This window comes from Lithobates pipiens, unplaced genomic scaffold (assembly GCF_037356315.1).
Source record: "Lithobates pipiens isolate NorthernLeopardFrog02 unplaced genomic scaffold, aLitPip1_a1.2 Scaffold_28, whole genome shotgun sequence".
In the NCBI taxonomy this organism is placed as follows: domain Eukaryota; kingdom Metazoa; phylum Chordata; class Amphibia; order Anura; family Ranidae; genus Lithobates; species Lithobates pipiens.
This window is the reverse complement of record NW_027507789.1, coordinates 208,192,923-208,216,698: the sequence shown is the minus strand read 5'-3', so window position 1 is coordinate 208,216,698 and position 23,776 is coordinate 208,192,923. Positions and strand designations below refer to the sequence as shown.

The 23,776-nt window shown below is 46.5% G+C and overlaps 1 protein-coding gene across 5 annotated transcripts in view; it reads right to left on the bottom strand.

The window, feature by feature from the left end:
- Positions 1–20,240, bottom strand: part of ZNF512B (zinc finger protein 512B) — a 73,024-nt gene extending 52,784 nt beyond the window's left edge. For 3 of the 5 annotated variants that reach the window (XM_077460390.1, XM_077460392.1, XM_077460393.1), the window contains exons 1-5: positions 20,109–20,240; positions 14,718–14,816; positions 5,640–5,713; positions 5,393–5,521; positions 3,731–3,903 (exon numbers count right to left, since the gene is read on the bottom strand). In XM_077460390.1, the coding sequence (XP_077316516.1) occupies positions 3,731–3,903; positions 5,393–5,521; positions 5,640–5,713; positions 14,718–14,814 (473 nt within the window). In that variant the 5' untranslated portion in view covers positions 14,815–14,816; positions 20,109–20,240. Of the gene's footprint in view, positions 1–3,730; positions 3,904–5,392; positions 5,522–5,639; positions 5,835–14,717; positions 14,817–20,108 lie in introns of those variants that run through there. The other 2 variants (XM_077460394.1, XM_077460389.1) reach the window with 2 other exon arrangements.
- Positions 20,241–23,776: the final 3,536 nt, after the last annotated feature.

The following is a 23,776-nucleotide window of genomic DNA, read 5'->3' as shown; positions in this document are numbered from 1 at the left end:
CCGTGTGTGTAAAAAAAGAGATTTCATTTCTTCTCCCGCATTGGTGCTCCTCTAGGATTACATGCCTGTCGCTAATAATCACCAAACACGCGGTCACAATAACACGACAGTTGCTAAAACAATGCAGTCATTCTCACATGTGTAATCGTGTTATTTAAAGTGGTTGCTCGCTCCAGACATGAAATATGAACAAAGCATATCCCTATATAGTGTGTACTTGTCTCAATACAGAGCACTAAAGGGTCGATTTACTAAAACTGGAGAGTGCAACATCTGACACAGCTCTGCATAGAAACCAATCAGCTTCCAGGTTTTATTTTTGTTTTTTTTTGTCAAAGCTTAACTGAACAAGCTGAAGTTTGAGGCTACCAAGCACAGCTGCGCCAGATTTTGGGCCATCCAGTTCTAGTAAATCAGCCCCAATGTCTGTTCCTCTGCTATCAACATGAATCACTTCTGACAAGTTTTCCTGACACCAACAGAAAAATTGTGACAGGGGAGGGACCTCCAGCACACAGCCGGTGATTGATAGCCTCAGCTCTGTTCCTGTTTGAAGGGGGGTGTCCCTTCCCTCCAAACAGCTATAAGGAGCCTTCTTGACTGAGCTCTGCACAGTGTAATTTAAAGTGGATGTAAACCCTCACATATAGCCAGTGAAATGAACAGCCTCACATGATACACAGGGATGAAACAAATCTCCCTACATAAGTTTTACATATATATCTGCCGTCTTCACCTTTATACAGTGGAACCTTGGATTACGAGCATAATCTGTTCTAGGAGAATGCTTGTAATCCAAAGCATTCACATATCAAAGCGAGTTTCCCCATAGAAGTCAATGGAAACAAAGATTATTATTATTATTATTATACAGGTTTTATATAGCGCCAACAGTTTGCTCAGCGCTTTACAACATGAGGGCAGATAATTCGTTCCACATTGACTTCTATTGCATGCAATACCGCATGTGGCCAGAGGTGGAGGGCGGGGGGTGGGCGGAGAGACTCAGAAATACTCGGATACCGCTCTGATGCACTCGGAAACCCTCGGAAAGGCTCAGAAACTGAGAATTTCCGAGTATTTCTGAAGGGCTCAGAGCGGCTCCGAGTGTCACCGGCGCCCCCCGCACCTCTGGCCAAATGCGGTACTGCACACAGCAGAGGCTTGAATCCTACTCGTTTTGCGAGACAACACTCGCAAACCGAGTCAGGATTTAAAAAAAATAATTGCTCGTATTGCGAAACGCTCTTTAACCAGGTTACTCGCAATCCGAGGATCCACGGTATACTGTTTAGTAAGTTCAGATCCAGTTTTAAGATGTTCTCTTCCTGTTCAACACTGCAGTGAAGTCTGGGCATACAGCCAAGACAGCTGATTGGAGGAAAGGCACACACCCCCTCTCCTCATAGGTAGAGACTTTCAGAGCTGATCACTGAATAGTTCAGGGCTCTGCCAATTTATTTATAGCATAAACCAACACAAAACTCAGGCTGCTTTTATCACATGTGACAGAGAACTTGTCAGGAGTCGCCAGGCTGATAACAGAAGATCGGAGCAGGAGATAGCTACAGGACTTGGTGCTTTGAAGAGAGATAAGAAAACAGATATTTGTGCCCAGCTAAAATGTCATGAATCGGGTTTACATCCACTTTAAAGGGGTTGTAAATCCTCATGTTTTTTCACCTTAATACATCCTATGCGTTAAGATGAACAAAACTTCTGGAAGTCACCGGCCCTCCACCCCCCCCCCTTTTTTACTTACTTGAGCCCCGTATTTCCCTCAGCGGAGACGCACTGTCCCTCTCTGCACGGGGCTCTTGATTGGATAGCTTGATAGCAGCGCAGACATTGGCTGCTGCTGCCATCGGTCAAATCCAATGACGCGGGCGTTGGGGGGGCGGGGCCGAGTCCGGCATTCATGTCTATGGATGCCGAATGCTGGACTCGGAAGCGCCCGCAAGGTAACCCCCCAGGAGAGCGCTTCTCCTAGGGGGTTATCTTATGTAAGGAGGAGCCAAGAGAGCCGCAGAGGGACCCCAGAAGTCACGGATCGGGGCCACTCTGTGCAAAACGAGCTGCACAGTGGAGATAAGTATGACATGTTTGTTATTTGAAATAATAATAAAAAAAAAAAAAAAGCCTTTACAATCACTTTAAGTTCTCCATCCCCTGTTTTCAGACAGCTCAGACAAGCTTTAGAAATTCTGGACTTTGAACAGGTGTAGAGAAGACTGCAGGTAAACATGTACAACTTATGTAGGATGATTTGTATCATTTATGTGCATCACCTGAGGGCAGCGAACCTCAATGAGTATATGTAAGGGTTTACAACCACTTTAAATCCCAACACCAGCATATTTATGACCCTATCCCTACTTTTTTTCAGATCTTTTTAAACAGATCGGTGATATCACAGGTCCTTCCTATTTTCCTCCGGCAGCTGGCGATTCTTAAAGTGTATTTCTACTTTTGCAGCAGAATTGGGATAACGCTTTCGTGTTACATATTCCCATTAATACAGCATAACTTAAAAATATTTACTAACAGCTGGTTTACCTTTTTAGGTGCTTTTTACTTTCTTAAAAATCCTTACATACTCTCTTAGCTTTGTAATGTTTCAGTGGGGACTGTGAAGTAATGTTTAACATAAGTAGCCCTGGGTTCAATTCGGTGAATAAAGTCCAATTCACCAAAAAAATAAAAATAAAAAAAAAGAGATTTTGCGTTATTTACCGCAAAATGAAAAATGTGCCAGTAAATATTGTCAAAAAACATGCAGTAAGCTCTTCACTTCAGTTCACTTCACAAAATGAACAGAAGAGTAAAAAACATTCAATATTCATCACCAGGGTTTTGCTGGAGGTATCACATGCAGTATTTATCAGAAACAGCATGGGGACACCCCCCATAGCTGGTTGCTAAGGAGTAGGCAGGGAAGCCGGCCGCCCCGTCCTTAACAACAGATGAGTCATCAGCTGTGAGCGGGTTCGCTGCTGACAGCTGAATGTAAAGAAAAGAAAACCATGCCGGCAAAAAAGTTCAGACAAATAAAAAAATAATAAAACACAACACAGTGGTGCCCCCCTCCCCCCACAATGCATACCAAGCCCTTCAGGTCTGTATGTCCTAACAAAGATCTACAAATTAAGAAAACAACCCTCTTGCATTGCAGGTTAATGAGGTATAGCTGACTCTGTGTGGGGACAAAATACTGTCCCCACACGTTGCATGTAAATGAGGTATACTGTTCCCACACGTTGCATGTTAATGAGGTATACTGCCCCCACACGCTGCATGTTAATGAGGTATAGCTGACTCTGTGTGGGGACAATATACTGTACATAGATCAAAATTTGTCCGGTTCAGCAGGGACTGGACAAATTTTGATCCATGTATAGGCAGGTTGGTTGTACAAACCAGCCTGTCATTTTTTTTTTTCAAACAATCAGTGCCGCCAGCTATAGCCGGCAACACTGATCACTGTGTTATGAAGGCGGGAAGTCTCCCTGCCACCAGAATACAATACCACAGCAGGAAGTATTCCCCCCATCCACCTCGAATGTGTGAATGGGGAAATCACATTTTTTTTTTTTTTTGTTCAATGAAGCCACCATATTTTGGTTGGAAACAACCCACATCCACCCAGTGCGCTCCCTCCCTCATTCACAGCCTCCAAATGCTATAGATGTGTCATCCAAGGTCCATAAAGAACTCTGCGGTGTCGGGGTACCCATTGCACCTCTCTTTTGCCCTGCTAGGAAGGCCCGGTGGACTCGCCCTGCTCTCCCGGCTATCCTCCTTATCTGCGTGGTTCCAGTTGAGGTGTTTCTGCAGCTGAGGCTTTGAGGCGAAAACGGCTTCACAGTGAGGGCAGGAGACCACCATCCGGGACAGGAGTGCGGCCTAGACAGAGAGGTACAGCACGTTAGAGAGCATCAAAAGCCCAGAGTATAACTCTTACAGAAGAACGCCAGTCTAGCAAAACAAATGGTTATCCAGTAAAAGCAAAAAATATAACCTAGTTCAAACAGTCTGCCTCCTTTTCCATATCAAAGTATCCTGACATATGAAAATCAGGAAACTGCCACACAGAAACTGAAGTGAAAATCCACATAAAGTGACCTGGAGGTTACAAGCAAAATGTCAATGTACCTCTGGGTTGCATAAAAAAATGGACCCTTGCAGTAAGGCTTCCTAATGGTTAAATGGTTGTTTTTGTTTGTGGAAACATAAAAAGCCACCAGTACTCTTCACTTCTTATTGTGTCGTTGGTGTCCCCACTTACAATGTAGGACTGCTGGTCCGGCACTGTACATGATAACGTAATAGTCCAACCGACGGAGCAGTGAAGAGAACAGGCTTTGGGGGACCAGTTGTGCAGCTGTTGGGGAAGGCCCCGCCAAGGCTCTATTTTTTTTCCCCAGAGCTCAGCTGTAATAATTTTAATCGCAATAAAATAATTTACCTGTTATGTTGCCATTTTTGAATTACTGCTTATCTTTTTTTCCATGTCTCACGGTGGTGCCACTACTTCCTAGTGGATCCATACAGATCATTCTCTAAAATATTGCTGTCATTAATTATTATGGTAGACTGAGAGAGACTAAACAGTACCATGAATAAAGTGGCCTGAAAAGGTGGCTGGAACAATATGGTGGACAGGGAGTGGTTGGCAATATGGAAGGCAGATAATCACATGAAGATTACCATAGACAAAGTGGCAAGAGTAAGGGGCTTCAACAATATGGAAGGCAGATAATGACCTGAGGAGCACCATGGACAAAGTGGCTTGAGTAAGGGGCTTCAACAATATGGAAGGTAGATAATGACCTGAAGAGCACCATGGACAAAGAGGCCTAAGTAAAGCATGGTACACACGGGCCTTATAGCGTCTGGCATTGGTTGGTTCAACCGTGTATACATCAACCTGGCCAATGGGAATGCTGGAAAACCAGCAGGTACACACGGGTCTTATATCGTCTGTTATTGGTTGGTTAAACCATGTATACATCAACGGGAATGCTGGAAAACCAGCAGCTGATCGACATCCAATCAGCGATTGCAGCCAATGGCTGCGAGAGCTGACCGGTGTGTTCTGGCATGGGGGAAGTCCCTCTGTCAAAACACAATAGCTCAGTGGGAAGTTTACTGTACTAAAATTGCACAGTCAGTACAGCGAGCTTCAGTACACAAAGTGGCCTGAACAAGTGGCTGGAAAAATATGGTGGACAGAGGGAGGCTGAAACAATATGGAAGGCAGATAATGACCTGAAAATTACTAAGGACAAAAGTAGCCTGAATAGGTGACTGGAATAATATGTTGTACAGATAACGGCTTGGTCAACATTTGAAGGTGATGAAAGTTCTCCCTGAAGTTTTGTAATTTACGTACCCCCTGGCATCTCTGGTAATGTTGTTTTAGCCCATATACGCTTGGGAACTCTAGCCAACAACCAGAGCTTGGACATTTTACTCGGGGCGACGTCTTAAACATCTCCTTCCATTCACTGATCAGAGAGGCCTGATGACATGAATACATGAAGTGTCAATCAATGGCCAAAAGAGCCACATAAAGTTCAAGCAGCAGTTGGCCAGCAAAGCAGCCAATCACATTACTCACTGGCTCATGCCTTACTTACCGGTATTCCCTGTAGCTCTTGGATTCCCGGTCTGGCATATTTCTTCTGGACTGTTCTCTTGCCGTAATAGATTCCTATTAGGGTAGAAGCAAAAATACATTCATGAAAAGGCCTGAACAGGTCATCTAGCATCTCAGCTGCTTTACCTGACAGCGTATGTGGATCTGCAAAGGCCTCCGGGCATCCAAGCATCATAGGATGTTCACTGTAACCAATTTTTCATTTTTTGGTTGGCATTTAGTTTGGGAAAGCCTTAGCGAGTTTTTTAAAGCTGAATTCCAGAAATTTAGCCAGTTTATAAAAAGTGAAGGCACACTATGAGTTAAGTCCAAGGAGCTGCATGACATCTCCTGGGCTTATCTCTATTATCCTATATCTGACAGGTTTATTAATCTGCTGGAAACTACACAGGAGACACTTGGGGCTGTAAGAGAGGAGAAAGGCACACAGAGCAGCTTTGCCCATTTCTCCCCCTCTGCTGCCCATTTAAAGAGGCCTTTGTATTTTATGAATTTGTTTACATAATACAAAGGCTTCTGTGAATAGATAGAAGGAGGGGAGGAGCGGGCATAGCAGCTGCAGCGACTCTTGTGTTCAAGATGCATAGCACAGAAGCATCGGCGTCGCTCTACCGGAACCATAGCTGCCTCCTGAGAGTACTAGAATACTGTAAGATAAAAGCGCTAAGGCCCAGGAGGTGCTATGCACCTTGTTGGACTTAACTCATAGTGTGCCTTAATTTTTTACAATTCCTGGAATTCAGGCTTTAAAAAACAAAAAATACACTTATGTTGCATCCTTTGCAGAGCTGAGCTCAGAACTGCAAATCTCGTGCAACCTATAGTCTATATGCACTCCAGCAATGGCTGCATGGCATTCCTCAGGGTTGGTTTCCTGATGGTGGCAACGATGGACCATTCCCTCATGGGAAAGCCAGATAACAGGGTGACAATGCAGGAGAACATTTGGGAGACAGGAACAGAGTGTTTTAACAGGATGTGTCTGAACGTGGACCTTCATGGCCAGATCACCAGGTTTTATATTATTGAAAGCTGCAGATTTAAAAATCCTAAAAATGGCTTTGAACATGTTAAGCTCGTTTGAAATTTTAGTAATTGAGCTTACATACTGTATATTTTAAACACCAAGAATAATTGGAAGGTGACAAATGTGAACGTATTGCTTTAATCTGTTTAAATCTGTTCTCAGCTGCAGCTGGCACCTTCCCGGCGGCTCTCTCAAAGTCTCCAGTGTATGAAAAGATTCCTCGGCTCTGAGCTCCCACCTACCTTGTAATTATCACCTCTCACAGGCAGAAATGGTGCGATTTGCCACACAGCGCTTGTCAGAAAAGCAACGGCGGCAGAACCACCATCCCAACCTGCTAAAAATAAAAATGAATGCCAGTTCCTGTCTCTTTTGGAAGAAATGCCTCATAGTTAATGAGCAGAATTAAAGAATCGGTTCATTCAAATCCAGAATTTTCCTGGTAGAGATCAGTTGATTAAATCACTCCCTGGTAAAACAAAACACCCCCCTGTGCATGAGTGTGATAGCGTGGCACTGGTTCTTCATACACATCCGCTTCTCTGCATGGATCAGGGAAACACCATGCCTTGCTGCCCTCTAGGGAGACCATGGTAGCATGCTACAAAAACACCAATAAGAGAGGGTGCTCCAGTCTTGTGCATTATAATATATACTATTAATAATTATCAAATAAATCTACTCACAGGCAGTGTGATATGCAAAGTGTGTCAAAGTAAGGATCATCTTCAAGGTTGCTCAATCAGCTCAGTGTATTCCAGGACTTGGAAGGACACCACCTGATTCTGGCTGGTTTACGATTTTCGAGGGTAGTACCCTCTTCCTTAGAGACAGAGTTTGGCATGAAGGAAGAGGATACTACCCTCAAAACACATGGTTTGGGGGTAGTGCCCGCTTCCTCTGAGTTTGGCTCTGGAGGAAGAGAGAACTATCCTTGAAACGCATAAGCCAGTCACAATCCAGGTGGTGTCCTTCCAAGTTCTGGGTCAACTGCAATATTCCCCACTCACACGTTCGGGAAAATGGCTGTTTAGTAATACCAGGTGCTGTAATGACCACAGGCTGGAAACTGTAGACAATCAAAGTAAGGCCGCGTACACACGCGGGGACTGTTCGCTCAACTTTGTCCGTCAAACAGTTTCAGCGGACAGTCCGCTCAAAATTAGCATGGACGGACTTGCCCACACACGACGAACGAACAGTCCGCTGAAACCGTGCGTGATGACGTGAACGGCACGTACGACGGGACGAAAAATACGACGTCCTATACACTGCAATGCAAACTTCGGCGTGTAAATCCTTTCTGAGCATGCGCGGAACTTAGTTTGACGAACAAGCCTACACACGAGGGGACTGTTCGCTGAAACAAAGTTTCAGCGGACAGTTTTTCGGAATTTCCGAAAAACTTTGTTCAGCAGACTGTCCGCTGAAACTGTCCGCTGAAAGCCCACACACGAGCGGACTGTCCGCCGAAACACTGTTCAGCGGACAAAGTTGAGCGAACAGTCCCCGCGTGTGTACGCGGCCTAAAGAAATTTCATCAGCACACCAAGGATTCCACAAAACACCGGCAGAGGTGATTAAAATTATCAGTTTTTAATTATTCATGCAAAACCTTTACCCCAAAAGGGAAAAAAAACTGTTTGCTGTAATTGATTATAAATTGTGAAAGGAAGTTTGGCTTCAATTTGTTAGTGTATTTAAATCTGCTTATACATAATGCTGCTGTCTGCTGTACCTCCTGTCCTCATTCATCCAGAGTGATGTCCAACTAATAGGGGAGTTGTGTTACTGGCCGGATCACCAGGTGAAAAGGAAATAAAGCCAAAGAAAAAAAAAATGTACCCACCACATCTAATGATTGGTAAGCAGCAATATTACTTTTTTGGGGGGGGAGGGGGTTTAATAACGCTTTACCTGCCCTCTGTGTTTCCACTACATAGATTCACCCATTTACCCCGATGACTGAAATGGCAAAATCCAAAATTTTAGTTGGGACTAGGACAGGAAAAGAAGACCCAATCTTCACCCTTCACTGGTGGGTTCCGTTAACCCTTCAGGAGCTGGGGATCCTCGAGGAAACCCACAATCCTGGACCTGTAACAGCACCTCCGCCAGTAAAACTTCATGGTCTTACTACCAAAAAGTACTGGATCCCGGGGTGCAACTCTCTAAAAAAAGAGAAGCATTTACAAGCAAGACCTAGTTTCTTCGGATACAAGGCCCGGGTACCATTCAATTTGGCCAAAAGAGACACTTTGAATGGATCCGGTCAGCATGGCTAGCCCCATCAAGGACTGCTCCAGCGGAGCTCAGCACAGCACATCTTCACTTGTGACCAACACCTTAGATACTGGTGAAAAAACCGAGGTACTCCCAGTAGTGTGGGGGGTTATATAGGGAGGGCACTTTTTGTCTTAGCCCACGTACACACGGTCGGAGATTTTGCCAACCAAATCCGTCCGATTTTGCCAGTCGGATTTAGTCCGACGGATTGTGTCCGAAACTGTTGCATACACACGGTCGGGCCAAGTTGGCGAAAAATCCGATCTTTCAGAACGTGATGACGTAATTTCGTTACGATGGGACTACATTCAGGCTAGTAGCCAATAGCTTTGATGTAGGAATTTGATCGGAGCATGCGTGGCACTTGGTCCGATGAAAATGCTCTACACATGATCGGATTACGTCCGTCTGGCCCAGTTGGTCGGGAAATATTTCCAACATGTTGGAAAATTGGGTCGGACGGAGATTCGGACGGAACCAGTCCGATGCATACCACACACAGTCGGATTATCTGACGACACGGTCCGATAAGACTCATTCCGACAGATTCTCCGACCGTGTGTACAAGGGCTTAGAGTGTGCCAGTGTCAATTACCTGAAGGTGGCCTAGAACCACATAGTAACTACTATGGCTCTGTGTCCCGTGATGTACGATAAGAAAGAAGGGAAAACTTCCAAAAGGGACACCAGTGACAAAATTGTCTGAGCCCGGGTTCACACATATGCCTGCTGATAATCGCTCCATTTTCTTTCCTTCCTTCCCTTCATTCTTTCCCTTCCTCCCCTATGCAAAAACGCCTCTGATCCACTTCTATGCAAAATGCCTCAGAATCGCACCTATATGTGAACACTCATCTCATAAATTCACTATATTCTATGGGCTGCGAACTCTTGGAACGCATCGCTCCAAACTCGCAGTTCCCTTTTTTCATCTCCATAGGAACGCAGGTCTGTCATGCGTTTCAGTGCCTGTGAAAACATATTACAAATCGCATATATGTGAACCAGGGCTAAAGAAGGATCTAATCAAATTAAAAACAATAATAATAATTATTATTGTTGGGAGGGAACTCCTCTCATTTCCACTTATGGCTAGGGGACAGGAATATCTCCCTAATAGAGCAAAAACAGCTACAAAAAAATTGTCAGGTGTTTACCCATTTCATATTCAAGTGCAGTGATGGTGAACATTGGCACCCCAGATGTTTTGGAACTACATTTCCCATGATGCTCATCTACACTGCAGAGTGCATGAGAATCATGGAAAATGTAGCTCCAAAACATCTGGGGTGCCAAGGGTTGCCATCGCTGTTCTATAGTGTGTCTTGCCTACAGTCAAGCATGGTGGTGGGAGTGTCGTGGTCTGGGGCTGCACGAGTGCTGCCGGCACCGGGGAGCTACAGTTCATTGAGGGCACCATGAATGCCAACATGTACTGTGACATACTGAAGCAGATCATGATCCCCTCCCCTCGGAGACTGGGCCGCAGGGCCGTATTCCAACATAATGACCCTAAACACACCTCCAAGACAACCACTGCCTTGCTAAAGAAGCTGAGGGTAAAGATGATGGACTGGCCAAGCATGTCTCCAGACCTAAACCCTATTGGGCATCTGTGGGGCATCCTCAAATGTAAGGTGGAGGAGCGCAAGGTCTCTAACATCCATCAGCTCTGTGATGTTGTCATGGAGGAGTGGAAGAGGACTCCAGTGCCAGCCTGTGAAGCTCTGGTGAACTCCATGCCCAAGAGGATTAAGACAGTGCTGGAAAATAATGGTGGCTACACAAAATATTGAAACTTTGGGCCCAATTTGGACATTTTCACTTAGGGGTGTACTCACTTTTGTTGCCAGCGGTTTAGACATTAATGGCTGTGTGTTGAGTTATTTTGAGGGGACAGCAAATTTACACTGTTATACAAGCTGTACACTCACTACTTTACATTGGAGCAAAGTGTCATTTCTTCAGTGTTGTCACATGAAAAGATAGAATAAAATATTTACAAAAATGTGAGGGGTGTACTCACTTTTGTGAGATACTGTATATATAGAGGTATTGCACCATTTTCCATCATATATTATCTTACAGTAAAAAGACCTGCCTGTGATACCCAAAGCAACCAATAATATTTCAGCTGTCATGCTTTACTCAGCTGAATCCCACTAGCTGTTAGGTTAAAAAAAAAATAATAATTTCTCTCCCCCCAAAAAATAAAAATAAAAAATAAATTTGTCTCCATTGCAGAAAGTCAGCTCTGTATTTATTTCAATTTCCAAATAACCACAGGCAACTCAGAAGTCCCTGGAGCTCAGCTTCAAAACTTCAACTGTTATGGGTAGCCTGGCCGTGAGAGAAGCCCGCTGGCAAATACGTCGGCACGCTTTTAAAAAGGTACCAATGGGAACGTGAACCTCCTGTGGTGGTGACAGCGATGGTGTGTTGCCGATAGCCAATCACAGCAAGGTACCAACGGGAACGTGAACCTCCTGTGGTGGCGACAGAGATAGTGTGTTGCCGATAGCCAATCACAGCGTCTCTCTGACTGAAGAGTCAAAGACTTCCCCAGAGGGAACATTTTTTTTTTGTCTGCATTAGGCCCGCTAAATGATCTGAGCGAGCCGAGTTTAAAGTATGTTTAAAGCCTAAATGTTTTTTCTTCATTTCGGATAGAGGGTTTAACACCTGTCAGATTTTTTTTTGTCACCTGTGTCCCATTTGGGTGATTTTTCTTCACTTCCTATACTGGAGACACAACAGGAAGTGAGAGGTCTCACTCACAAAAAAAAAAAAAAGTGTCCCCATTGAAGGTTTTTCCCTCTATTGTTGATTTGGTGACAACTCAAAATCGTGGAATAACCTATTACTTTTTTCCCCATGGCGATGGACATCAGGACAAGTAGAGAGGGTGAATGTCCCTTCGCTGGGACACAGACAGCTTTTAAAACCTGACAGATTTTCTAACCCATCACCACACTATCCAAAATTAAGCTTTTGCTTTAGTTACACTTTAAAGTGGAACTTTAGTCAGAAGATTATGTCTTGATGGATGAGTGCATGCTGGCCCCTTTTGCAGGTATACCCAGTTTCCCCCGAAAATAAGACATGGCGTGATTGTAGGTGATGGCTCCAATATAATCCCTACCCCCCAAATAAGCCCTACCCTGTTTCCCCAAAAATATGCCCTACCCTGAAAATAAGACCTACAAGAACTTTAACTAGGGCTTATTTGGGGGTAGGGCTTATATTGAGGCCATCACCGACAACCACACAAGGTCTTATTTGCGGGGAAGCAGGGTAGTATAGTATGGTATATGTAAAACATTATTAATAAGTGCCTATACTGTGTAAAATCCAGTAATACTAATGCACTTGGAAAAACAAGTAAAATGGAATAAACACCTTAAAAAAAAAAGAATCCAGTAATACCCTTCTCTGCACATGCTCAATTGCTGTCTATTCTTGGCACTGTGCCTAAAATCAGAGCCACTGGAGGCTGATCAGCTGACCGCTTTAGGATTTACTGTTGTTAAAGAGAGAAGAAAGCAACAGGAATGACACCCACTGTGTGGAGAGAACACAGATAAGGGAGAGAGAAAAGAAAAGCAGGAGAGGTGACAAGACAAACTCTGCTGCCAGGGAGGCACAACAGAGTTAACCACTTGCTGTCCGCGCTATAGCTGAAAGACGGCTACAGCGCGGACTTCATTTGCCGGGAGGGTGTCCCTGGACGTCCTCCCGTGCTCGAGCAGCCTGCGCGCCCCCTGCAGGGCACGCGTGGCACGCTCTGTGATCAACGACTCTATGACACTCGCCTAATCACAGATCGGAGTAAGGGGTCGATCCCGACCCCCTACTACGTGATCAGCTGTCAGCCAATGACAGCTGATCATGTGATGTAAACAAAGCCGGTAATTGGCGATTTTTCCTCCACACGTTGATAGTGTGAGGAGGAAGATAAAATCCGATCACCGATGGCTGAGAGAGGGACATAGGTCCCGATTGTGAAGGTACTTACCAGTGCCCACCAGCACTACCTACCAGTGTCCACAGTACCACTCATCAGTGCCACAGTGCCGCCTATAAATTAATCAGTGCCACCTATCAGTGCCACCTATCAGCGCCCACAGTGCCGCCTATAAATTAACCAGTGCCACCTATAAATTAATCAGTGTCACCTATCAGTGCCACCTATCAGCGCCCACAGTGCCGCCTATAAACTAATCAGTGTGTCATTACCAGTGCTGCCTATCAATACCACCTACCAGTGCCCATCAGTACCACCTACCAGTGCCCATCAGTGCCACCTATCATTGCCCATCAGTGCCATCTGTCAGTGCCACCCATCAATGCCACCCATCAGTGCTGTCTCATCAGTGTCATCTTATCGGTGCCTATCAGTGTTGCCTTATCTGTGCCCATCAGTGCAGCCTCATCAGCGAATATCAATGAAGGAGGAAAATTACCCGTTTGCAAAATTCTATAACAAACTATTAAACGTTTTTGTTTTTCAAAAATTTCTGTCTTTTTTTTGTTTTTTTAGCAAAAAATAAAAACCAAAATGGTGATCAAATACCACCAAAAGAAAGCTCTATTTGTGTGAATTTTTTTTTATAAAAATGTAATTTGTGTACAGTGTTGTATGACCGTGCAATTGTCATTCAAAGTGTGACAGCACTGAAAGCTAAAAATTGGTCTGGGCAGGAGGGGGGTTTAAGTGCCTGGTAAGCCAAAGGACCAACTTACAAGGATAGTGAGGGGTATTTAAGAAACGCAAATCCACTTTGTACTACAAGTGCAAAGTGCACTTGAAATTGCACTGAAAGTGTACTTGGAAGTAAAATCGCTGTAGATCCGATGGGGACATGCAAGGAAAATAAAAGACAGCATTTTAGCTTGCACATGATTGGATGATAAAATCAGCAGAGCTTCCCCTCATTTCAGATCTACCTCTTAGATTTAGAGCGCCTGCACTTCCAAGTGAACTTTCAGTGCAATTTAAAGTGCACTTTGCACTTGTGGTGCAAAGTGGGTTTGCCTTTTGTAAATACCCCCCAGTGTTTCATCTTATCTCCCTAATATACACTCTCCTTTTCTCCCTTTGCAGCCTGTGAACTTCAGGCCTGTAAAGCTTCTGTCATTCTTCCTCTCTATCTGAGCCAAGACATACAATCAAAGCTGGAAATGTACTTATTTTGATTGAAGAAAATGACATTGTTTTTCAGACCAAGGAGAGGGGCAGAGATTCCAGTAAGAAAATGACTGCTCTAGGCTTCCCCAAAATAGCGGCCTCCAGCAGAAATAAACAAGAGCAATGCTGGAGACAATTTACAGCAAACACCAATTTTGGTAGCATATTTATTAATGTGGAATGCATGTTCTTTATTTAACCAGATGCTGACCACCCCACGCACATTTACTGCGGCAGGGCGGAAGCTCTGGGCAGAATCACACACCTGTACGTGATTCTGCACCTCCGGCTCTGCGGCGCGCACATGTGCCACCGGTGACTCGCTTCCGCTGTGACTGGACACAGCAGGGGCCAATCAGTGGGTCCGGCGGACGCAATGTGCGGGAGGGAACTGACGGTTTTTCAGGGGAGACAGGCAGGACGGCGATCGGCCTATGTAAACAAGGCAGATCGCCGTTCTCTGACAAGGGAAGGCTGTGATCCTCTCTTCCTGTTAAGCAGGGACACATATTTACAAGCAAAACCAATGCTGTAAATGCAACGAAGTGGAGACTGACCTGAGTCACAGGCAAGGACCTGCAGCTGGGTGGAAGCTCGCGATTTGCTCATACGGGGAAACTGTCGACGGGATCCTGTGGCCAGAGAGTCCGCCATGGCTGCAAGGTAAAGAGTGCGAGGGCAGCTGTCAGTGCGCCACAGTGCAGGTACAGGTGTCAGTGTGTTATGTATGTCACAGTGCAGGTACAGGTGTCAGTGTGCTCTGTATGTCACAGTGCAGGTACAGGTGTCAGTGTGTTCTGTATGCCACAGTGCAGGTACAGGTGTCAGTGTGTTCTGTATGCCACAGTGCAGGTACAGGTGTCAGTGTGTTATGTATGTCACAGTGCAGGTACAGGTGTCAGTGTGTTATGTATGTCACAGTGCAGGTACAGGTGTCAGTGTGTTATGTATGTCACAGTGCAGGTACAGGTGTCAGTGTGTTATGTATGTCACAGTGCAGGTACAGGTGTCAGTGTGTTCTGTATGCCACAGTGCAGGTACAGGTGTCAGTGTGTTATGTATGCCACAGTGCAGGTACAGGTGTCAGTGTGTTATGTATGTCACAGTGCAGGTACAGGTGTCAGTGTGTTATGTATGTCACAGTGCAGGTACAGGTGTCAGTGTGTTCTGTATGCCACAGTGCAGGTACAGGTGTCAGTGTGTTCTGTATGCCACAGTGCAGGTACAGGTGTCAGTGTGTTATGTATGTCACAGTGCAGGTACAGGTGTCAGTGTGTTATGTATGTCACAGTGCAGGTACAGGTGTCAGTGTGTTATGTATGTCACAGTGCAGGTACAGGTGTCAGTGTGCTCTGTATGTCACAGTGCAGGTACAGGTGTCAGTGTGTTATGTATGTCACAGTGCAGGTACAGGTGTCAGTGTGTTATGTATGTCACAGTGCAGGTACAGGTGTCAGTGTGTTATGTATGTCACAGTGCAGGTACAGGTGTCAGTGTGTTATGTATGTCACAGTGCAGGTACAGGTGTCAGTGTGTTATGTATGTCACAGTGCAGGTACAGGTGTCAGTGTGTTATGTATGTCACAGTGCAGGTACAGGTGTCAGTGTGTTCTGTATGCCACAGTGCAGGTACAGGTGTCAGTGTGTTATGTATGTCACAGTGCAGGTACAGGTGTCAGTGTGTTCTGTATGCCACAGTGCATGTACAGGTGTCAGTGTGTTCTGTATGCCACAGTGCAGGTACAGGTGTCAGTGTGTTCTGTGTGAAACAGTGCAGGTACAGGTGTCAGTGTGTTCTGTGTGAAACAGTGCGTTCTGTACATTGCAGTGCAGGTACAGGTGTCGGTGTGTTCTGTATGAAACAGTGCATTCTGTACATTACAGTGCAGGTATAGGTGTCGATGTGTTCTGTATGAAACAGTGCATTCTGTACATTACAGTGCAGGTATAGGTGTCGGTGTGTTAAGTATGTCACATTGCAGAAACGGGTGTCAGTGTGTTCTGTATGTCACAGTGCAGGTACAGGTGTCGGTGTGTACAGTATGTGACAATGCAGACAGGGGGGGGCAGCCCATACATGAGCAGGGGGCCCAAGCATCCAAAAGGGGCCCGGATCACTGGTCCCAACCCAAGCAGTCTTTAGCGTGTTGCTATCTAAACGGACCGGATGCCAGGATGCAAAGGAGGGTGGAGTAGTGGGTGGATCCCACATATGTGCAGGGAGTGGTCAGGATGGCAGTGTGGCACATGCTGTACAGTGTGGGTGAGGCCAGTTGCCAGTGGAGGGCCCCGTGGAGGAGGTAGAAAAGGAGGAGGGTAGACTGATTGTTGCAGCTGCCACTGGAGATCCTGGTGGAGTTGGGACACGGGCTCAGCTACCTCTCCTGGCACCAGATCCTCTCCACCCACACCATCTAGAGGAGCCACTGCAGGACAGGTGAGAGCTGGTGCTTCCCAAGGTGTGTGTGACGCTGCCTCCCACCTGTCCTGCTGCCCCCTTTTCATCCTCTTTTCTGCCCTCCTGTGCAGCTGCCCCCCTTTAGTCCCACTGCTCTTCTGTGACACTCCACCCCCCTCCCCCACTGTCCAACTGCCCACTTCCTGTCCTCCTGCACCCTCTTGTCCAGCTGCCCCTCTCCTGTCCCGCTGTTCTTCTCCTGTGACACTCCCCACAACTGTCCAACTGCCCACCTCCTGTGGTGGGAGGAGATGGGACTGGAGGAGGAGGAGGAGGAGGAGATGAGATGGAGGAGATTTGACTGGGGGAGGAGGAGGCATGGGATGGAGGAGATGGGATTGGAGTAGGAGGAGGCATGGGATGGAGGAGATGGGATTGGAGTAGGAAGAGGATGTGGGATGGAGGAGATGGGATTGGAGTAGGAGGAGGATGTGGGATGGAGGAGATGGGATTGGAGTAGGAGGAGGCATGGGATGGAGGAGATGGGATTGGAGTAGGAAGAGGACATGGGATGGAAGAGATGGGATTGGAGTAGGAAGAGGACATGGGATGGAAGAGATGGGATTGGAGTAGGAAGAGGACATGGGATGGAAGAGATGGGATTGGAGTAGGAGGATGTGGAATGGAGGAGATGGGATTGGAGTAGGAAGAGGATGTGGGATGGAGGAGATGGGATTGGAGTAGGAAGAGGATGTGGGATGGAGGAGATGGGATTGGAGTAGGAGGAGGATGTGGGATGGAGGAGATGGGATTGGAGTAGGAGGAGGCATGGGATGGAAGAGATGGGATTGGAGTAGGAAGAGGACATGGGATGGAAGAGATGGGATTGGAGTAGGAGGATGTGGAATGGAGGAGATGGGACTGCAGAAGAAGGAGGATGTGGGATGGAGGAGGAACAGGACAGAGGATTGGGGAGACTGGACAAGGAGGATGTGGGATGAAGAAGGGGGAGGGCATGGGGTGGGTCTTTGTGGGATGGCCAATGGGTAAATTTGGTGGGATGGCCACATGGGCGGGCCCTGTATAATGTTGGTGGTCAGGCCTGAGGAGGCCCCAAAATTTCTGATGGCTGCCCCAGGTGTCAGTGCTCCGTACAAATGTCTGATATGTACCGTATATACAATGCCAGTGCAGTCAGAAGCTGTCGGTGCAAACCAGAGCTCTCAGTGTAGGTACAGGTGACAGTGTGCTCAGTCAGTGCAGCGACAGCTGTCAGTATGTCATAAAACAGGAGCAATTTGTGCAATCGGAATCTGGGTGCAAATACAAAGTAAACAGGAGCTGTCAATGCAGGGACATGTGCCAGTGCTATCAGGAACTGTCAGTTCAGGTAGAAGTATCAGTGCAGGTAGAACTGTCAGTGCAATCAGGAACTGTCAGTTCAGGTAGAGAAGTATCAGTGCAGGTAGAACTGTCAGTGCTACCAGGAACTGTAAGTTCAGGTAGAGAAGTATCAGTGCAGGTAGAACTGTCAGTGCAATCAGGAACTGTCAGTTCAGGTAGAGAAGTATCAGTGCAGGTAGAACTGTCAGTGCTACCAGGAACTGTAAGTTCAGATAGAGAAGTATCAGTGTAGGTAGAACTGTCAGTGCTACCAGGAACTGTAAGTTCAGGTAGAGAAGTATCAGTGTAGGTAGAACTGTCAGTGCAATCAGGAACTGTCAGTTCAGGTAGAGAAGTATCAGTGCAAGTAGAACTGTCAGTGCAATCAGGAACTGTCAGTTCAGGTAGAGAAGTATCAGTGCAAGTAGAACTGTCAGTGCAATCAGGAACTGTCAGTTCAGGTAGAGAAGTATCAGTGTAGGTAGAACCGTCAGTCCAATCAGGGACTGACAGTTCAGGTAGAGGTATCAGTGTAGGAAGAACTGTCAGTGCAATCAGGAACTGTCAGTTCAGGTAGAAGTATCAGTGCAGGTAGAACTGTTATGGCAATCGGGAGCTGTCAGTTCAGGTAGAGAAGTATCAGTCTAGGTAGAACTGTCAGTGCAATCAGGAACTGTCAGTTCAGGTAGAAGTATCAGTGCAGGTACAACTGTCAGTGCAATCAGGAACTGTCAGTTCTGGTAGAAGTATCAGTGCAGGTAGAACTGTCAGTGAAATCAGCAACTGCCAGTTCAGGTAGAGAAGTATCAGTGCAGAACTGTCAGTGCAATCAGCAACTGTCAGTTCAGGTAGAGAAGTATCAGTGCAGATAGAACTGTCAATGCAATCAGGAACTGTCAGTTCAGGTAGAAGTATCAGTGCAGGTAGAACTGTTATGGCAATCAAGAACTGTCAGTTCAGGTAGAGAAGTATCAGTGCAGATAGAACTGTCAATGCAATCAGGAACTGTCAGTTCAGGTAGAAGTATCAGTGCAGGTAGAACTGTTATGGCAATCAGGAACTGTCAGTTCAGGTAGAGAAGTATCAGTGCAGGTAGAACTGTCAGTGCAATCAGCAACTGTCAGTTCAGGTAGAACTGTCAGTACAATCAGGAACTGTCAGTTCAGGTAGAGAAGTATCAGTGCAGGTATAACTGTCAGTGCAATCAGGAACTGTCAGTTCAGGTAGAAGTATCAGTGCAGGTAGAACTGTTATGGCAATCGGGAAAGGTCAGTTCAGGTAGAAGTATCAGTGCAGATATAACTGTCAATGCAATCAGGAACTGTCAGTTCAGGTAGAAGTATCAGTGCAGGTAGAACCGTCAGTGCAATCAGGAACTGTCAGTTCAGGTAGAAGTATCAGTGCAGGTAGAACTGTTATGGCAATCGGGAACTGTCAGTTCAGGTAGAGAAGTATCAGTGCAGATATAACTGTCAATGCAATCAGGAACTGTCAGTTCAGGTAGAAGTATCAGTGCAGGTAGAACTGTCAGTGAAATCAGCAACTGTCAGTTCAGGTAGAGAAGTATCAGTGCAGGAGAACTGTCAGTGCAATCAGCAACTGTCAGTTCAGGTAGAACTGTCAGTACAATCACGAACTGTCAGTTCAGGTAGAGAAGTATCAGTGCAAGTAGAACTGTCAGTTCAGGTAGAGAAGTATCAGTGCAGATATAACTGTCGATGCAATCAGGAACTGTCAGTTCAGGTAGAAGTATCAGTGCACGTAGAACTGTCAATGCAATCAGGAACTGTCAGTTCAGGTAGAAGTATCAGTGCAGGTAGAACTGTTATGGCAATCGGGAACTGTCAGTTCAGGTAGAGAAGTATCAGTGTAGGTAGAACTGTCAGTGCAATCAGGATCTGTCAGTTCAGGTAGAAGTATCAGTACAGGTAGAACTGTCAGTGCAATAAGAAGTATCAGTGCAGGGGGAAATGTCAGTGCAGGTTGAAGTGGCAGTGCTATTAGGAACTGTCAATGCAGATGAGTGCCTCCGAAGGTGTCAGTGCGGGCAGAGATGTCAGTGCGGGGAGAGGTGAGTGTGATCCGGTGATGTCAGTACAGGTAGAGTAGAGGGTGTGATGCGGGAGATCGGTGACAGGTGGACGGTGATCGGGGTTCGGGCTCTCACCTGCCGGGCCCGCCGCTGCTGCCGGTCATGCGCTGAGCTCTCTCCGCCCCCGGAGCCCGAACTCTCGCGGTACTGAGGGGAGAACCGGGGGAAGAACCGGGGGAGGAGATCCGATCCGTCTGGACCGGCCGCCCGCCTATAGGCGGATCATGTGACCGGCCCGCTCCGACATCTCACTGATCACCGCTGTGCCAGCCAGCTACATCACCCCCCCCACCATACCATACATTGTATATACATCACCCCTACTATACATTGTATATACATCACCCCCCCCCCCCCCCACCATACATTGTATATACATCACCCCTACTATACATTGTATATACATCACCCCCCACCATACATTGTATATACATCACCCCCCCCACCATACATTGTATATACATCACCCCTACTATACATTGTATATACATCACCCCCCACCATACATTGTATATACATCACCCCCCCACCATACATTGTATATACATCACCCCCACCATACATTGTATATACAACACCCCATACATTGTATCCATATCATCCATACATTGTATATACATCACCCCATACATTGTATCCATATCATCCATACATTGTATATACATCACCCCATACATTGTATCCATATTATCTACTCATGTGATCCCCCATACATTGTATAGCTTTCTCCAATGTCCCCATGCTGTATATAATCCATACCATCACAATAACGTGTGCACCATCTATAATTACATCCCATGTATCTGTACCATATACAGTATTTCACAAAAGTGAGTACACCCCTCACATTTTTGTAAATATTTTCTTCTTCTTTTCATGTGACAACACTGAAGAAATGACACTTTGCTACAATGTAAAGTAGTGAGTGTACAGCTTGTATAAGGCTACTTTCAGACTGGGGCGGACGGGCGTCGGCTGAATAACAGCGCTATTTTTATCACCACTTTACCGTCGTTTTAATGGCGCTATTCAGTCACTGGTGGGCCGGTTTTAACCACCGCGCTAGTGTCTGAAAAAGGGTATAAACCGCCCGCAAAGTGCCACCGCAGTGGTGGTTTGGTGACGCTCCCCATTGATTTTAATGGGCGGGGTGCTTTAGGAGTGGTGTATACACCGCTCCTACAGCGCTGCAAAGATGCCGCTTGCAGGACTTTTTTTACCGTACTGCAAGAGCACCGCTCCAGTGTGAAAATAGCCTTAGAGCCGGTTCACACAGGGGTGACACGACTTTCAAGACGACTTTTGGAGGCAACTTGGACAGGACTTGAACACGGCTTGGACAGGGCTTGGGGCAACTTACAACACGACTTTAAGTCGCCCCAGGCCAGGCGACTTTTGCCGTGGCCAATCAGAGAATGAGCTCTGAAGGGGGAACTCCATGCCAAATTTATGAAAAAAATTTGGCGTGGGTTCCCCCTCTGAGAGCATACCAGGCCCTTAGGTCTGGTATGGATTCTAAGGGGAATCCCTGGTACGGCTCAGGAGGGGGGGGGGGGGGGCGCTCGCTCATCCCCACCCCTTTTCCTGGCCGGCCAGGTAGCGCGCTGGGATAAGGGTCTGGTATGGATCTGGGGGGGACCCCCACGCCGTTTTTTCAGCGCAGGGGATTCCCCTTAGAATCCATACCAGACCTAAGGGCCTGGTATGCTCTCGGAGGGGGAACCCACGGCAATTTTTTTTCATAAATTTGGCGTGGAGTTTCCCCTTGAGAGCTCATTCTCTGATTGGCCGCGGCAAAAGTCGCCTGGCCTGGGGCGACTTAAAGTCGTGTTGTAAGTCGCCCCAAGTCGTGTTCAGGTCGTGTCCAAGTTGCCTCCAAAAGTCGTGTTGAAAGTCGTGTTGCCCCTGTGTGAACGGACCCTTCGCAGTATAAATTTTCTGTCCCCTCAAAATAACTTTTTCCCTCCCCAGGGTCATGTGACTCGTTAGTGTTACAAGGTCTCAGGAGTGAATGGGGAGCAGGTGTGTTCAATTTGGTGTTATCGCTCTCACTCTCTCATAATGGTCACCGGAAGTTCAAAGAGGACTAATAAATAATTGTTGCTCTACATAAAGATGGCCTAGGCCAGTGGTGGCAAATCTTGGCACCCTAGATGTTTTGGGATTACATTTCCCATGATGCTCCACTACACTGCAGAGTGCTGGAGAATCATGGGAAATGTAGTTCCAAAACATCTGGGGTGCCAAGGTTCGCCATCACTGGCCTAGACTATAAGAAAATTGCCAAGACCCTGAAACTGAGCTGCAGCACAGTGGCAAAGACCATACAGCGGTATAACAGGACAGGTTCCACTCAGAACTGGCCTCGCCATAGTCAACCAAAGAAGTTGAGTGGACGTGCTCAGCGTCATATCCAGTGGTTGTGAAAACTGGGAAATAGACGTATGAGTGCTGAAACAATATTTAAATACAATTTAACTGGTGTATATATTCAGGTCCATACTGTGCTCCAATAAATAAACTATTATGTTGAACACTCAGAACAGAGGCGGCTCTTTAATTAGGCAAATTAGGCGGTGGCCTAAGGCCTCGCTTTTGCAGGGGCCTCACAGCTGCCTAATTTGGCCGACCCGCACACAGAGCATCACTTTTTGGGGAATGTCTCTCTCCCTAAGCGGAGATCCTCTCTGCTCTGGTAAATTACCTGCATTGCCAGGACCTTGCCTGTGTATCCAGGCTAAATCCTGCTGGTGCTGAGCCAAGTGGCTCCAGTGAATTCCCCAGGGGGGCGCTAATGTGGGCACACCCACCCTCAGCTTATGTGGGCTGTTTGGTGTCCAACGCACTGCAATCTGAACTCGGGGGGAGAGATGCTGGCTGCCTCCTCACCTCTGATGTCTACAGACAGGAAAAGGAGCTGACAGAAGGAGGATCCCTATCCTGCCTGTCAAGTTTCTCCAGCAATGGTGGGACTCCTGTCATATACCCGATCTTTCTCCTGCCTGTCAAGCCTCCCAGTAGTGGTGATACTTCTGTCCTAGCCCAGAATCACCCCTGACTCCATTGTCTCATGCACCACTGATAACTTGCTTTAATTATTTTTTCCATTATGGGCGTGAGTGGGGCCTCATGTCTAAGTTTTGCCTAGGGCCTCACAAAACCTAGAGCCACCTCTGACTCAGAATAAGGCTTGAAACTTCTGTTCGGAAAGTGTGATAAGAGAGGCCGCTTACCAGATAAGCTGGATCTCAGATTATAGAGCTCAAACCCGCTCATCCAGGGATCATTCAGGTGGCGAATACTCCTCCAGAGACTCATCCAATGCAGGTGTCCTTTCTGGTACAGCAGGCTCCTAAATTCATGTGGTATTCCTCACAAATGAGATGGCAGCTCTTTCTCAATCATCTCCAACATTGGGATGTATCACAAGATAAAAAGAAGAAGAGGCTTCATGGTGCAGTACTCCCGTTTTAAAAGATTTGGTAAAAGCTTCACAGGCACTGACATCCAAAGACAATGAAACGATATTTTTCAAACAACCGCGGCTTAAGCCAGCCAGCTGGTGCTCCACCCGACGCGTTTCCCCATACAGCGGCTGACCCCTTCAACCTTGGCAAACAGATGATACTAGAAGTCTGAAAAAAACATAGTCATGCTCATGAGTGCCTGTGGCGTAAGACTAATGCCCCATACACACTATCAGATTTTCTGCTGATTTTTTTCCTTCAGGTTTACCAAAACCA